Source organism: Haliotis rubra, unplaced genomic scaffold (genome assembly GCF_003918875.1).
Source record: "Haliotis rubra isolate DU_JTF1 unplaced genomic scaffold, ASM391887v1 Scf6, whole genome shotgun sequence".
NCBI classification, from domain to species: domain Eukaryota; kingdom Metazoa; phylum Mollusca; class Gastropoda; order Lepetellida; family Haliotidae; genus Haliotis; species Haliotis rubra.
The window spans coordinates 3,295,857-3,312,576 of record NW_025767301.1 but is presented as its reverse complement, the minus strand read 5'-3'; the positions used below and the strand labels follow the sequence as shown (position 1 = coordinate 3,312,576).

General features: G+C 39.7%; 2 protein-coding genes across 2 annotated transcripts in view; one reads left to right on the top strand and one right to left on the bottom strand.

Annotated features, from left to right (window-relative positions):
* Window positions 1–15,842, bottom strand: part of LOC124255262 (crossover junction endonuclease MUS81-like) — a 28,637-nt gene extending 12,795 nt beyond the window's left edge. The window contains exons 1-11 of the mRNA XM_046689122.1: window positions 15,770–15,842; window positions 15,225–15,360; window positions 14,634–14,706; window positions 9,732–9,788; window positions 8,782–9,026; window positions 6,122–6,223; window positions 3,966–4,046; window positions 3,171–3,259; window positions 2,150–2,437; window positions 1,106–1,179; window positions 609–693 (exon numbers count right to left, since the gene is read on the bottom strand). Coding sequence (XP_046545078.1) covers window positions 609–693; window positions 1,106–1,179; window positions 2,150–2,437; window positions 3,171–3,259; window positions 3,966–4,046; window positions 6,122–6,223; window positions 8,782–8,805 — 743 coding nt within the window. The 5' untranslated portion in view covers window positions 8,806–9,026; window positions 9,732–9,788; window positions 14,634–14,706; window positions 15,225–15,360; window positions 15,770–15,842. The remainder of the gene's footprint in view (window positions 1–608; window positions 694–1,105; window positions 1,180–2,149; window positions 2,438–3,170; window positions 3,260–3,965; window positions 4,047–6,121; window positions 6,224–8,781; window positions 9,027–9,731; window positions 9,789–14,633; window positions 14,707–15,224; window positions 15,361–15,769) is intronic.
* Window positions 15,843–16,019: 177 nt separating this feature from the next.
* LOC124255352 (Bardet-Biedl syndrome 1 protein-like) overlaps window positions 16,020–16,720 on the top strand; it is a 56,458-nt gene continuing 55,757 nt past the window's right edge. Inside the window, 1 exon segment of the mRNA XM_046689248.1 lies at window positions 16,020–16,218. The gene's annotated coding sequence lies outside the window, so the exon portion shown is untranslated.

Below are 16,720 nucleotides of genomic sequence, written 5' to 3'. Positions count from 1 at the left end.
GCGGCTGCTTGTACTAGCCCAGACTTAAGCTGGCTTTATAGTGCTAGCTCACTGAGATACCATGCCGCAATGAAGCATGAATACCCCACTCAGACACATTATACTAACTCTGAGTGAGTGAGTTTAGTTTTACGCCACACTCAGCAATATTTCAGCTATATGGCGGCGGTCTGTAAATAATTGAGTCTGAACCAGACAATCCAGTGATCAAATGCATGAGCATGGGTTACTGAAGATCAATTCTAACCCAAACCTTCACGGGTGATACTGACTCCGAGCCAACCAGTCAATATTGTACCCATTAATGCCAAGCGCCAGGCTGGGACCAACAAGTACCATATTTAAACGTCTTTTGATATGACGCAGCCAGGGATTGCACCTACTACCTTCAACTCTCTGGGCGGACGCTCTAACCACTACACCATGGAGGCTGTCTTTGAGAGTTTTGACTGTGAGGAGCACACTCATGGAATATCTTTGAAATCAAAGTAAATAAAAGTCAAAGTTTCTGACAAGCTTTGCTTAAAGGTAAAATAGATGAACAACATAAATTCTGCAGTCAGTGGCCCACAGAACGTCAAGAAACTTTCAAAACATAAAACACTTACTTTGTCGTGTCAAGCTTGTATTTTTTGCCAGACTCAATTAAACTCTGGTGATTGCACTTCACCAGGAAACCTATTGATATCACATCTGAAAATACAGAACTAGCTTCAGTACAAACAACAGATTCTGATGATACACAAGTTCATTTCACAGTGAATACCAATGTCAACAAATCTTCTGGCATACCACCACAATGAGAAAAATAAGAGTCATACGTACTTACATAAGGTGTGTGCAAGGCCCTGATCTCGACACTGCTGGCTTCTATTTGAGTGCATTAAACTCTATAGCAGAGTGGTTACAGACAATGATAATTCATTTCCAGAAAATGGATTTAGAATTACAGGGAAAATTTATGAAGTATAAGAAATGGTGATAAATCACTATTGTCGAGACAGTGAGAGATCCATATTATCGGGTTCCTTACTATCAGGGTATGACTGTATATTCTCTTACCTTGAGATATATTGTCAGATTGATAAGTTGTGTGAATTCATACCATCAATGAGTACAGCAGCTTCCTCCTTCCTAGTTACCAGACGAAGATCCTCGGTCACATACCAGTACCGTAACCTGGGACACAAGCAAGCTAAAGGTTTTATAGCCCAAGAGTGAGGATATGTGTGAACGATTTACAAAAATTCAACTTTGTTTCTTTCATTTAAGATACAATAAATACCCTTTGCAGCTTTCAGTACTTCAAAACTGTTTTCACATTTTAACAATTTGATAAACTTAAACATATTTATGGAAACGTGTAAACGCAATTCGGTACTTCATAACATCAATATTAGTTAAATATTTCTCAATGCACAGAGTTTCCTTAATATGAAGATACAATCTAGTTTCACTCAGAGTTGATAATTGATGTTTCCACATTTGAGAATAAATATCCTTAACCCTTTGTGTAAATTCTCACACAAAATCACAACTTTCAGGAACATATTGGGCAACCCAAATATAGCCAAAACCAAACCTGAAGAGTGTATCTCTCAATAAACTTGCCCAATTTTCAACATCAGGGTTATCATTTGAACTATTCAATAATGAATTATATATCAAAACTATATATCTATCTGGTTTACTTCTCAAAATCTTAAGCCAATATTTGATAGTCCTGACAAGACGAATAACTTTCAAAGGGAATGTACCCAATTCTCCATATGAGAAAGTTGATGGAGTTGACATTTTGACATGTAATATGTGTTTCATAAATTTTAAGTGTACCCTTTCGATAGCCTTAGCTTCCATAAAGCCCCAAACTTCACAACCATATGAGAGAATCGAAGAAACAACTGATTAGAATAACTGATACTGAATATCTGGGAGTAATGTATTCACTGATTATCATTGAATATATTCTGAGCTTCTGTGACACAAGTATTAACTGAGATCTTTAAATCCACCCCCAAAGCCTATACTCAAAAACAAAAGTGTACAGAAACAAGAAAAATAAAACACATTAATAGATTGATTCCATACAACTTTGTATAACCATAAATTCCTCCAACTGGTATCTAGTAAAAAATAATTACAATCTTACGTGGTAGCTGTTGACTTCATGGCTGAAGGGAGTACTGATGGAGTCGTCTCCCCTTCACTGTCCGACATGGCATGACTTGTAGGCTGGCGCGCTGTGTTCCTAAAGGACTGAGCAGTTGTCTCCCCTTCACTGTCGGACATTGCATGTAGAGATGGCAGCTGAGGGGGGATACGAGAGGGCAGTGGAGGTACACGGGCATTTGTGCTGGACGCATTGGTCATCTCCCCTCCATTGTCCACGACCTCGAGACGGTGAGCCAACTCACACCCTGTGTCTGTCAAACTGTATCTAGAAACAGTCAGAAAAGGTATAAAGTGAGTGAACAAGATGTTGTCAATATCCCAATTACATCTGTGCATCATACAAATGTTAATTCAGGCTGGGGCAGACGACAACCTATTTCAATTGTGAAAACTCTCTTCTGTTACAAGGTGTGGCAATAACTGTGCATGATAACTTCTTATCCCAGCATTACCTTACTGCCAAAAATGCAGATGCTAATTCTGGTCACATTATCCCATTAAATCAGGCCTATATTTACTAAAAATGCAAGTAAAATACAACCTGACCGATACCAACAACCTCCTAATATATGCAATAGCTGGACTGCATGGAAAACAAAAATGTCCAAAAAATTGCACAATAAATATAGTAATTTATCATGACCTAAATTATAAGGTTATGTTTTGTTATTTGTTTAATTCGCCAGCAATATTCTAGCTAGATGACATCAGCCTGAACATAATGATAAGAAATAAATAAGAAATAATCAAATGACAGTTTCAGCCATATGACGGCAGTCTGTAAATAATCTGGACCAGACAATCCAGTGACTGACATCATGAGCATCAAACTTCGCCATTGTGATAAGACAACATACATCAATCAAGACATATAGCCTGACCATCTGTTTGATGCCTCTTAGGACAAGCAGCGGTTGCTGAAGACCAAGACCACGACACACACATATTCACATAAAAGTGACCCTGCCTATTCTGGAATATTCCATTGTAGCACCTACCTTGCTGGACTGCTCTCCTTAATGATGAGCCCCTTTTTGATCAGCGTGCCCATCGAGGACCAGGACGTGTAGCGGCAACCAGGATCGGCCTGTTCAAAGATTCATGATGAATACCTCCAGTAGTCTGAATATTGAACAGAAGCCATCCAATAGTTTTCAACTAACGTTCACCCTCCAATATTTCTTGACGAAAATTGTAAACCAAAAGCCACTGTGTTCTTTAATCTGATTGGTTGAAAAACGTGATAAAATGGTATTCGATTCCCGGAACTTCGCTGCGTATTAATACAAACATCGCTCACACCATTGTATTGTTACATCGTCAGCTGTGATGACATCATTAAAATCATATTGTGAAGTAAAGTCCGAATGACGTCACAAATGAGCAGTTCGACAGCCGAAACGGCCGTCTGATGACATTTCACTGCTGTACACGTACTCAATGTCAATGAGGGCAGACACAAAAACGTGTGTGGACCTTCTGGTTTACTTTTGTGTTTACAATGTCGATAAACATTATGTGTTGGCCAATATCCGGGTGTTATTGAGTATTTGAAGCACGGGAATTCATTTGGAACCGACGGCGTTTTCTAGCATCTGTGCACATGCACATTGAGTTGACATTGGTTTAGCCTTCAATCAGCCCCATGTGAAAAGATGATTGCAAGTTTTCAGATCATCTCCTACACTAACAAGTCAAGGTTAATGTCCTAAGTGAATGTTGTGGTTATATCTGATCCGGTTTGAACACAAAACCATGTCTCCTGCACAGATGGACATCCATGTATACATTACCACTGAAAATGACTTGTCAGCCAGAGGCTGGGCTGCTCTCACGATCTCAGACTTTGTCATGAAGCCCCTGGTGTCTGGGTCCTAGGATCAAGTTTTATTAAACTTAGAAAGCAAGCACTGAAAATGAGCATGATGAATTTCTGTATATCAGCAATAGGGCTGCAACGATTTGGTTTGATTTATCGAAAATCGAATCTGACACCTTAGTTTAGATTTTCAATAACCATTATCACTTTCGATATTTGAATACCTATATAAATTATTTCCACACAGCCAGAACGTAATTTTAACTCCAACTTGAGCAGTTTGCAGGGCTGAAATAAGTCGAAACGTGACTGGTTGACGCCAGGCTAAATAATAAAATGACAATTGTTGTTAGTAGACATTGCCAAGTTGACAATGGATTTCATGATAAAAAAAGCCGTCCCTGAGAGTTAAATGAATTCTGATGTTTTTACTTGTATGAAGAATAAAATGGTAAATGATTGAATCGAGGGTCCAATAGTGGTGGTCCGATTAATTGAAATAATCGAAGATTGGTCGTAGTGACTAAACGACCAAGCAATCGATCACAATTTCTCATAATCGAACACAACCAATTCTGGAACACTTGTTTTCATAACAATATTTTTCACATGGTTGGTTTTGTCTGTTACATTTCGTAAGCACTACAAGCTCGTTTCAAGTCATGATTGAATTTATCTTAAAGATTCCACGAAATTTATGTTCCTAACATACTAGTCATCCTTTAAAGATGTGAAACTTTGCCAAAAAAAACGGAGAGAACTACTTGTTTTTTACCTTATTTTTATGTGCATTAGCAAATTTCATAAATGACGCTAACCAATTATTTCGATGATTGATCGGTAGTAATGAACCAATCATCAATTATGAGATTTGAACCAATTCCCAACACTAGGGTCCAATATCGAAAATCAACGAATCAAATCGAGGTCTGGGTGAATCGTTGCAGCCCTAATCATCGAAAATAATTGGTTAGCATCATTTATAAAATTTTCCTGGTTATGTTTGTTAAAGCACAAAAATTAAAAACAAAACATGTAGTTCTTTCTTGTTCTTGCACAAAATGCATTTGCAAATTTCACATCTTTAAAGGATGACTAGTATGTTAGGAACATAAATTTCCTGGAGTCTTTAAGATAAATTCAATCATGACTTGGAACTTGTTTATAATACTTGTGAAATGTAACAGACAAAACCAACCCTGTGAAAAATGTTGCTAATGCAAACAGGTGTTCCAAAATTGTTTGTGTTCGATTATGAGAAAATATGATCGACTGCTTGGTCGTTTAGTCATTACCACCACTTCATAGTCATTTGAGGCATCAACCAATCTTCTCTTTATTTCTCAATTAATCACACCACCACTTTGGCTAGCAGGAAACATCACTTTTGTGGCATCAACATAGTGCCAAATGAAACTCTTTCTGTCTCAAGGGCTCTTGACTAAGAGCATGTGAGGTATCTGAAGAACTTTTGTCAACTTGGGCTTCCACACTTAACTGGGCACTTGATACTAAGTAATTGGTGTAAACCAATATATTACTTGGCTTGCAAAATCATGTGACAGGAATCAACCAGAACAGAAGAGTGAACAAGACTGACTGACTGACTGAGTTTGGTTTTACGCCGCTTTTAGCAATATTCCAGCAACATCACGGCGGGGACACCAGAAATGGGCTTCACACATTGTACCCATGTAGGGAATCGAACCCGGGTCTTTGGAGTGACGAGCAGACGCTTTAACCATTAGGCTAGCCGCTACACCACTGACCCCCAGAACAGAAGAGCAATCTAGCTGAATGTAAGTATGTGAAGTGAAAAATGTTTCTGTCTCATTATTGCAGCAAAGTGCTGTAATTTAACATAATTATGGCTTCTTCAAAGATGCACTTTATCAGAAATAGATTCCATACACAATACATTTCAGATGTAAGAAAAATTCCTTTTGAAGAAACTGACCAAACATGTTTCTCATATTCTTTACCCATGAGCATGATAAGCCACCATGGACTTTTGAAAAACACAAACAAAACAATTCCAGGAAGCATGAAAACACTGAACCAAGCAATGAAGTTATTAAAATCATCTAACTGCCCCCTGATAACCATGATAGGAATCAAGACAGTCCTCACCTGCATGTTTCTGTACAAGCTCAGCAGGATAGCATATGCTCCTGATCTGAACGCAGGGATGTAATCTCTGGAGCTTTTACTTCCGGACGATTTCCGACGCTTCTGCAAAGTGACAATGACAATCAAAGACGACTACCTTCAGTGTTCACGAATGGTGTTTCAAAGTAACAGGACATTGGGTCCTGTAAGTTTCAGATGTCTGTCTGACCCTCTGAAAAATCACAGGACCCATAGAATAAAATTAAACACACATTTCAGATTTAACATTTCTTATAATTGGCATTGAAATTATTAACACACATAAGATTTATAAACAGCAAACAAGTGTCACATGTCACATATAACAACTTCTGTCAAAGTCATTGTGAAATATACAGTCAGACACTGGGGCCGGCGGGTTGTAGACTTCTATCGAACCGTTGGTGAATCTGCCGCATTTGTCAGAGGGTCAGACGCTATTTGTGAACACTGCTACCTTCCTAGACTTCAAACTACCTTTAAACACATATCTGGAAACCAATCAAATACAAGTTTTGGATACTGCTGGATTGATTTCTGTTTTGTTTGTTGTTTTGCGTCACACGTGACATTATCAAATAATCCAGAAACCTTTGAACTTTGGTACTGATATGACAGCTCAAAAGTATCGCGGTATATACACATTAAATACATGATACAAAAATATCAATTGCTATTAATCAACACTTTTTCAATTAATATCATCGAAGAGACATCTAAATAGCAAAGGGCACATATACAAATTGTATGTCATTTGTCAATCTATTTGTCAAGTTTGGTGAAGAAATATTGCATGGTTTTCAAGTTCTGCTCAATAAATGAGCACTGCAACCATTTCCAGCCCATGTAAAAACTGTCGCCATAGAAACTCAAATATCAAGTATAAACAAGAAAAAATTGTGTCCAGGGACACGGATGCCCCCGCTGACATTCATAAGACATATAGACATATAAAGATCAATAATTAAACAAAATTCACGAACAAGTTCAATAAACATCTATGCAACTATGAGATGCACACCTTTCGAGTCCCAATGAAACACATGTATAAGCTTAATCAGTTCTGTTGAGCAGTTTTTTGTGGAGAAGAGGATAGACTTCATCCCCTATAACACTATATTCAGAGAGAAATTCAACAAAATTTATGTAAGTTCAAACGGCATTAAAATTGGAAAAATATATAAAATACAAATCAAAATATGAGATGCACGCCTTTAGAGTCCCTATAAAGCACATGTGTAATCTAAATGAATTCCATAAAGCAGTTTTTGAGGAGAAGTGGATAACGTGCACCCCCCTGTTGGATGGAACGAACAGGCTGAATAGAACAAAGTTCAAACATCTGTAAAAGTGACAAAATTAAGAAATTGCATAAAAAATTATGAAATGCACACCTTTAGAGTCCCTACGAAAGACATGTTGAAGTTCATTCAATTCTGTTGAGCAGTTTTTGTGGAGCTGTGGATAGACTTCATCCCCTGTTACACTATCATCATAGAGAAATTCAGCAAAATGTACCTAAGTTCAAATGTCTCTAAACTTACCAAAAATAAAATACAAATACAAATACAAAATATGAGATGCACACCATTAGAATCCCAAGAAAGCCCATGTATAAGTTCACTGAATTCCACACGGAGGGTAACCCTATATCCCTGCCATATATGGCGGGGGCATAAAAACCCAAATTATTAAAAGGCAATAGTTCACCACTAGACCTATCCATGTACCACGTTTGGTGAAGAGATAAATTCAGGGTTCAAGACAAACAATTGACGGACAGAAACCCTTTTTATATCATTTACTATATAGGTAAACTAATTGATTATTATGCACGTTTTGATATAAATTACCAACATAAGCCAGCAAATTTATCAACTTTATGCTAAACATGAGAGAGCTGATCCACTAAATCTTGAAATCTGAATTTTCTGTCCTTTAATTGTCCATATTACCCAATCTTTGAAGATCTAAAGGTTTCTGAGACAGTGAATTCATAAATTTAGTGGTCTTTGAATGGCATTTAGAAGTGATACACATAAGGAAGAGAGTTTTTATGGATGTCAACTTCTTTATTTTGAGGAACACAACGTTTCGGAGTATATCCTTACTTTCATCAGGAGAATGAAGATGATGAAGGAGTAAGGACATATGGCAAACCGTTGTGTTCCTCAAAATATAGAAATTGACACTCCTAAAAACTCTTCCTTATTCATAAATTTGTGAGGTGAGGTGATACTGGGTTTAACGTTGTGCTTGAGAATATTTCGCACATATGACAATGTGCATGCATGTGTATGTGTAGCTGCTTGTACTAGCCCAGACTTAAGCTGGTTTTATAGTGCTAGTCCACTGAGATACCATGCCGCAGTGAAGCATGAATACCCCACACAGACACATAATACTGACTCCGAGCTGACCAGTCCTTGTTGTACCCATTAATGCCGAGCGCCAGGCAGGGACCAACAAGTACCACATTTTAACTTCTTTTGGTATGACGCGGTCGGGGGGCTCGAACCCGTGACCTTCCGCTCTCCGGGCGGACGCTCTAACCACTACACCACGGAGGCGGTCCATAAATTTGTACTGATACATCAATACAGCAAAATATGATGACATCATCATCATCATCATCTACTTACTCTACTTTTGAGGTCGCCCTGCATGTTCCTCGTCTGAGTCCAATGAAATACTCCCAGTGGTGTCTACAAAGTTGGAAGACGTTGCAAGTGTTGCTGATTCTGATGGAACAGTTTGCGAATACAAGAACTGTCATTGGTTGGAATGGCATGTATTGCTTGTGCTGTTTGGTTGGTTTGTTTCTTGGAGTGATGGGAAGGTACCATGTCTTCATCTTCATCACTTTGAGGTATAACATCAGCACTACCTGAGATCAAAATCATAGTTGGTAAACATGATTCATAACAATAACTGTAACACGTTTTAGTGAGTGAGTGAGTGAGTTTAGTTTTACGCCGCTTTTAGCAATATTCCAGCAATATCACGGCGGGGGACACCAGAAATGGGCTTCACACATTGTACCCATGTGGGGAATCGAACCCGGGTCTTCGGCGTGACGAGCGAATGCTTTGACCACTAGGCTACCCCACCGCCCGTAACACGTTTAAAGCAAAGAGACTTTCACATCTTCCGTATTTCTTGTTTTTTAGCAGGTCAGTGAAGGTAATAACATAATCAAAATATCTCATGGGGGTCAGCAACACATAAATTCAAATCTGAATATTATATTTCATAAAAAGTGAACTTTAAATATTGATTCCAGATCCAAAACAAACACATTTAGAAGACTGTCAAGGCCTTCAGAAATCCATAATGTATTTATATTTTATTGGGAATCCATATTTACAATTCTCTTTTGATGAAATACAAGGAGATATTTGTCAAAGTACCAGTAAGCGTTTATGGATGAGGTTGCCACACAGATTTTAGATATAAATTGGGCTAAATAAAGAAACAGAGTACATGATATGTGTATAATTATTTATAATTGTTAAAATATTAGAAACTTTTGAATAAATAACCCCAGAAACATTCAGCAGTTAAAGGAAAGAAGTACAAACAGTTTGTTCACCATAGATTTCAATATGCTTTGCCAGTTTGTCATCAAGCATCTTGCATATCTTGTCACCTGAAACATTACAAAGTTTACTTTTTTCAAAGAGATATAACCAAACTTTGTAAAAATGACTATTGGACAACACTCTTCCAAGTTCAATTCTTACCACATATTACCTATCAAATCTGATACAACAGAATTAATTGGCTGATTTTTAATAATGAAATTTACATTTTTCAATATGCTCGTAATTTTTACAGTCTAAGGTTCTGTGGACTATCTGATTGGATCATCCATGTTTTAGTTCCATTGATCAACAGGATCAGTTAAGTTTGTTGTTGTGCTCTCAGCAAAATTCTAACAAACCTGTAGAGGTTGCTGATTCTTTGATCAGAGTCCTCCTTGGGGAACATATAAGCATTAAAATGTCCTTTTTTAATCCCTACGACAGATGTAACTATATTTTGAATAAAATATTTACAAAAAAAACAAAAACGTTTTTGTCTTGTTCGACCACCCCTACGGACCCCAGAATGGACCCATCCGCCAAGAACAGGTAACTCTAGGCTCTAACCTCGTACCTCACTTTCCATGCTGTTGTTCGTCTGTATCGACGTATGTGTCCATCAGCTTACAAGTTGATTTCTCCTTTACGATTGTAAGATTGCTCTAACCTCGTACCTCACTTTCCATGCTGAACGAATCAGACAGAATGTGGGGAGGTGGGTGGCTGTACCCCAAGGAGGACTCTCATCAAAGAATCAGCAACCTCTACAGGTTTGTTCGATTCTTTTTCATGAGAGATCCTCCTTAGGATACATATAAGCATAAGACAGACTCCTACAGACAAGAGTCCTGGGAGTGGTATTCTGTCTGATAAACTATGCCCCCGACAAGTGGAATTTCCCAACTATATAAAGAAAAAGGAACAGCTCACTTACCTGGCCACGTGACCTCTTCAGCCAATCAGGCGAGGGCGTGGTCCAGGGTCAGGGGTTATATATTCTGCTCATATGCAAATGAGGCAGTGAACTACTCATGTAGTAAACAATAGTGCCCCACCCCCATCCCGAGTTTTATAAATACCTAAGGAGGGGAGAGACATTAAATCCCATGAAACCGCAGCAAAGCCTAAATTTCTAAGGAATAATGTGAAAAATTGATATACGGGGAGAACAAACCATCACCATAAAAAACCCAACACCAAGTAAGGGTAAAAAGGGAAGGAAAGTTGACCGCAAACCCTCCACAAGTAAAGAACAGATAAAGTCGTAAATCTAAAGCTCAATCGGCTAGAGAGTTACGACTCTGCCCACTGGAGAGAACTGACTGACCGAACCGAGCACGCTCACTGGAGTGTCTGTCAAGTTGATAATGCCCGATGAACGTACTCGGCCGGCTCCAGATAGCCGCGGAGCAGATCTCCTCAATAGGCAGAGCCGCAACATAAGCCTTAGATGTGGCTACTGCTCTAACCGAATGAGCTTTTAACCCAGAAGGTGGTCTTAACCCTTTCTGTCTATAGCTCGTACAAATGGCAGAGACAAGCCACCTAGATATGGTCTGCTTGTTCGCCGGAAGACCAGCCTTACCTCCACCGTAACAACAAAAAAATTGGTTATCTCTCCGGATAGCCAATGTCCGCTTGATATAAGCTTTGAGGGTCTTACGCACATCTCAGACATAAGCACGCCGAAGAGAGGTACCCGGTGGGGAAGGCTGAGTGAAAGCTAGAAGCTCAATAGGCGCCATGACATGAAAGGCGCTGTCTCTCTTAGGATGGTAAGTATCCGGCAACCTAATGCTAACTCTGTCTTTATCAAAAACAGTTAGCTGGGGGTCGGCCGACATTGCATGAAGGTCGCCTACTCGCCTGCCGGAGGTTACCGCTACAAGAAAAGCTGCTTTCCACGTCAACAGCTGGAGGGGAAGAGCCGACAGATCGTAAAAGAGAGGACCGGACAGCCAATCAAGACTGACTGACTGAGTTTAGTTTTACGCCGATTTTAGCAATATTCCAGCAATATCACGGCGGGGGACACCAGAAATGGGCTTAACACATTGTGCCCATGTGGGGAATCGAACCCGGGTCTTCGGCGTGACGAGCCAACGCTTTAACCATTAGGCTACCCCACCGCCCCGCCAATCAAGAACGATTGATAAGTCCCACGGGGGACTGTTCTGCCGGACAGCCGGGCGGATTCTGTCCACACCTGCTAAAAAACGCTGTACAAGAGGGTGCTGCCCCAAGAGTGCACCGTCGACAGGTATATGAAACGCTGAAATAGCCGTTGAGTAACCTCGAACAGTTGAAGCGGCTAGCCCCGCTTCCAACCGAGGCTGGAGGAACTCAAGCACCGTGACTAGATCTGCAGAAAAGAGATCAAGAATACCCCTGCCGACACACCAGCGCATATAGCAGGCCCATCTATCCTCATATTGAACGTTTGTCGAATCCCTACGCGAAGCCAGAATTGTGTTTGCAACTGATGCAGGAATTCCGCTCGCATGGAGGCAATTCAGGACAGTGGCCATGCCACCTACTGAATCCTGGGATTCGGGTGTGGCGCTCCGTTCTGGAATAGAAGGTCCGGTCAAAAAGGGTAATAGTACAGGAGGCTGAGCCAGAAACCTGATAATTACCAGAAACCAGCTTTGAGCTGACCAAAGAGGTGCAAGGAGCACTAACAGTCGAGCTGGTTGGGTGGCCAACTGTGATAGGACCTTGGATATCAGTGGTATCGGTGGGAACGCCCACTGTCCGTCCAGTCAAGTTGGAAGGCATCGTTGGCTATCGCAAAACACCGGTATCTGGTTCGTCGCCCCAGAGGCAAACAGATCCACCTGGAATGACCCGTACAACTGGGAGATAATCCCGAATATCCCCCGGTCTAGCATCCACTCGTGTGGAGCTCGTATACCACATGAGAGCGCGTCCGCCTGAACGTTGTCTACCCCCAGGAGATAGACTGGCATCACTCGTATGTTGTACTGGTCGCCGTGGGAGTCCCAAGAAACTGTAAAACAGCTCTCTGAACTTGGCAATGCGGTCCTGAGACAGGGAAACAATCCCCATCTTTGTATGAATCTCGCTTTCCCAAGAAAACCAGATCCTGTGTCGCAACGAGTTCTGATTTCTTGAGATTGATGATCCATCCCAGCCGTATGAGAATATCCATCACGTGATGTGTGGTATTCCTGCTCAACTACTTGCCTAATGCCTGGAGCAGCCAGTTGTCGAGGTACGGGTGACAAAACCTGCCCTCTGACCTGGCTAACTGAGCTGGGATTAACATGAGTTTGGTGAACACCCTTGGCGCCGTGGAGATGCTGAAGGGGAGCACACGAAACTGGTAGCACTTCCCGTCGAAGGAGAACCGAAGGTACTGCTTGAAGTCGGGATGCATTGGTACATGTAGGTAAGCGTCTTTGAGATCGATTGACGTGAGCCAATCCCCTGTCTCGACGGAGGAGATAACTGAAATTCAGTAAAACAACACACAAACCTAGACAAGAAAGCTACAGGCTAACCTGAAAAAGCAAGCATGTATGCGCCTCCCGTCCGCCATCTTGACAAACACATGGCAAGCTGACAGGGTCTAAGACGTAAGTTACAACAAACGATGAATGAAAACTTTCAAAAACATTTATCAATTATCGCCCATGTGAATAAGAGATAACCATACATACAGTAGCTGTTTCTGAAGAACTCATCTTGTCAATCGTAAAGGAGAAATCAACTTGTAAGCTGATGGACACATACGTCGATACAGATGAACGACAGCATGGAAAGTGATTTACGAGGTTAGCGCCTAGAGTTATCTGTTCTTGGCGGATGGGTCCATTCTGGGGTCCGTAGGGGTGGTCGAACAAGACAAACACGTTGTTTTTTTGGTTTGTAAATATTTTATTCAAAATATAGTTACAACTGTCGTAGGGATTAAAATAGGACATTTTAATGCTTATATGTACCTCAAGGAGGATCTCTCATGAAAAAAGAATCCAGCTATATGAAGGCTATCTGTAAATAATAGAATCTAGATATGACAATTCAGTGATTAATATCATGAACATTGATCTATGCAATTGGGATTCGATGACACACAAGTCAGGGAGTCTGACCACCTGGTTCTGTTCATTGCATCTTACTCCAGGCATGGATTCCTGAAGAACAATTCTATACCATATTTTTCACGGCAGAAGTGTTTTGAGGACAATGATGGGATCATCCCTATTTCAGGGATATAGTATAATCATATTGAACCCTTTTTCCACATTTTTTCCTGCCTAGTGATTGAAAGTCCATGATAATTCTCTGATAATGAAGTGAAAGAATGAAACCAACTCCGAGGGTTTGATCCAACTAATGAACCGACTGAAGAAATACTTTCGATATAATTTTAATATTTGGTATTTAATGTTGAAATCAACTGGGATGCAACTGGCGGCCGATACCTTGCCTTGCACTCGCAATGCACATGCTCTGCAGGCGCTCCTTGTGTCCTGCACGTTCTTGTGAAGAACACATGGTTCATACTGACAAACAATCTCATTCTTCACAACAATCCTTTGTTGCCTAGTGGATAAACCGCCAAGCTAGTAAGCGAAGGGTTGCAGGTTCGAAACCAGGCATAGGCACAATATATTGGGTGTTTTCAATAATGTGATATTTTAGGATCGTATTCAGTAATACTAATAGCAAGACAAAGTTACATCAATCTTCAAAACAAGTAAAATAATTCAAAGTCAAGGGCTATTCCTCAGAAAATCCCTGGGCTTCGGGCAATTCTGTAGAAAATCCCCGCGATTTCTTGGAGAATGCCTGTGAAACTGCCTGTAGAGGTTTACTCAGTAAAAGGAGAACCTGGCGAGACAACAGAGTGATGTCAGGGAGGTTTATAAACACTGAAAACCAACCAAAGTTTTGTAGTATTTTGCAGTCTTTCCCTGTGTCAAGCTTGAGCGGAAAACATTTCAGTGACTTGAGTGCCTGCAAATAACAAACATCATATTCTACTCATCTGACACATATGGGAATGTAGTGGTTATTTATTTCAAACATTTTTATCAATTTTCTTATTTTCATAATTGTTTGTCTCTAATACAGCTCTGAAGCTCACCTTAATCATAAAGAGTGAGCAAGTGAGTTGGGTTCAACACTATTCCAGTTATATCCCAGGTTGACAGCTTACCGTGGGATTTACGATCAGAGTGATATCCACAAAGAAATGCTGCAATGAGGATGCTATGGCAACCATATTTAGCATCAGACTAGAATTATGTGAACAATATAGCTTGCATCATACACATACATGCAACGTGTCAGATCGATAAGCCGTGTACTTGTAGTTTCAGAGATGTCAATTACCAACTGACTGAAAATGACAATGCATGGTGAACATGCCACCACAAACTCAGTCAGGTGAGCTAAAAAGGTACAAAGTGGCAGAAGGTTAACCCAAGAAAGCAAACATATGCTGATACTGAATTGATCTGAGACACAGATACCTTGCTGTATATATACTGCGACTTCCATCCTTTTTCTGCAGCCTCGTCTCGCCATTCTTTTAGCCAGCGTTCAAACAGTGGATTTGGGCATTTTGATAGCTTCTTCTTACGTTTTCCAATGATAGATGACATTTTGCTAAACAATAAAATGGCAAAACCATACAGCTAGAAATTATGTACTTTGGATATTTTCTACTTGCACGATGTCAAAGTTGAGTTTGGGGGGCATTTTTTGCTACGTATGGATTGGGGAGTAATAAGATAAGTTGAGAGATATTATCACCCTCATAACAAAAATTCTCAATTCACTTGAAGAAATATGCAACGTGCAGAATCTTTATGTAACATGTTATGTATTACTCCAAGAAGGTTTGCTGTTTTATAAGATCTTTGCAGAAGCCAGAAATTTCATACAATCAATATTTATTTCAATGATGCAGCTTTATCGCTGAAATAGTGAACACTGTCTGGGGCCCACTGTCGAACACTAACGCATATAGATGTGCAATGCTGTGTATGAATCAACGTCATGTCATAATAATTACCGTTATGAAATTATCACGAAATTACCAGCCTTGGAAATCAAATTTTCCGCCAACAATCGGAAGTAGAACTTTTTGCTGCGAACAACAAGAAAACAAATACAACTTCATTAAAGATGAAACGTGGGAATGTATCTAGTTATGTATCATGTGCATCAAATACAAAATTATTTATTTATTTGTTAGAATAATCTAATTTCAATTGAATTTCGACGAATCAAATTCCAGGAATTTCTTTTTGCGCGAACTTATGACATGCCGGATGTTTTCCTCGACAACCACTTGCGAGCGCTGACAGTTTATTTTCTTTGCATGTTACAGTGATTATCGTTTCATCATCAAGTGCTGGTTGTTTTTTTTTAGTTCTGTGTCTATGTGTACACGATAACCAGGGTAGTCGTCATGTCAAACACTACTGTCGGCGTGAGAGGGTCATCTAGCGAAGCATCAGGGTAGGACATTCAGATGTTCTCGCCTAATGTAGGAGACACTCATTCAGATTGTCAAACCCGGTTGTAAACACAACCTGGTTCAGGATAGATTATACCTTAGTACTGAAGTTGTACAATAACACATGTGTATTCAATAACGTAAATGCCCTCAAACGACAACGTATGCGAAAGTTCTCTTGTACTAGCATGTCAAGGCCATTTTTAAAAATGACTAGATTAATATTTCTTTCTGTATTTTGTCATTCATATATGCCTCAGAAAATGCCACTTTTCCATCCTGATCCAATATTTGAGAAAACATGTCCAAGGTCTATATATTTTGAATTAAGGTGAAAAATGATAAAACATAAAATCACAAATATGGTACATGTTCGTTCTCTTTATTGCAGCTTTCAAATTGACCCCAAAATGTGGGCAATAATTTTAAAAGTGTCAAAATGTTTGGTAATAATACAACATAATCTTAACATATTTGTTACTGTAATCATTTTCATTGCAATAT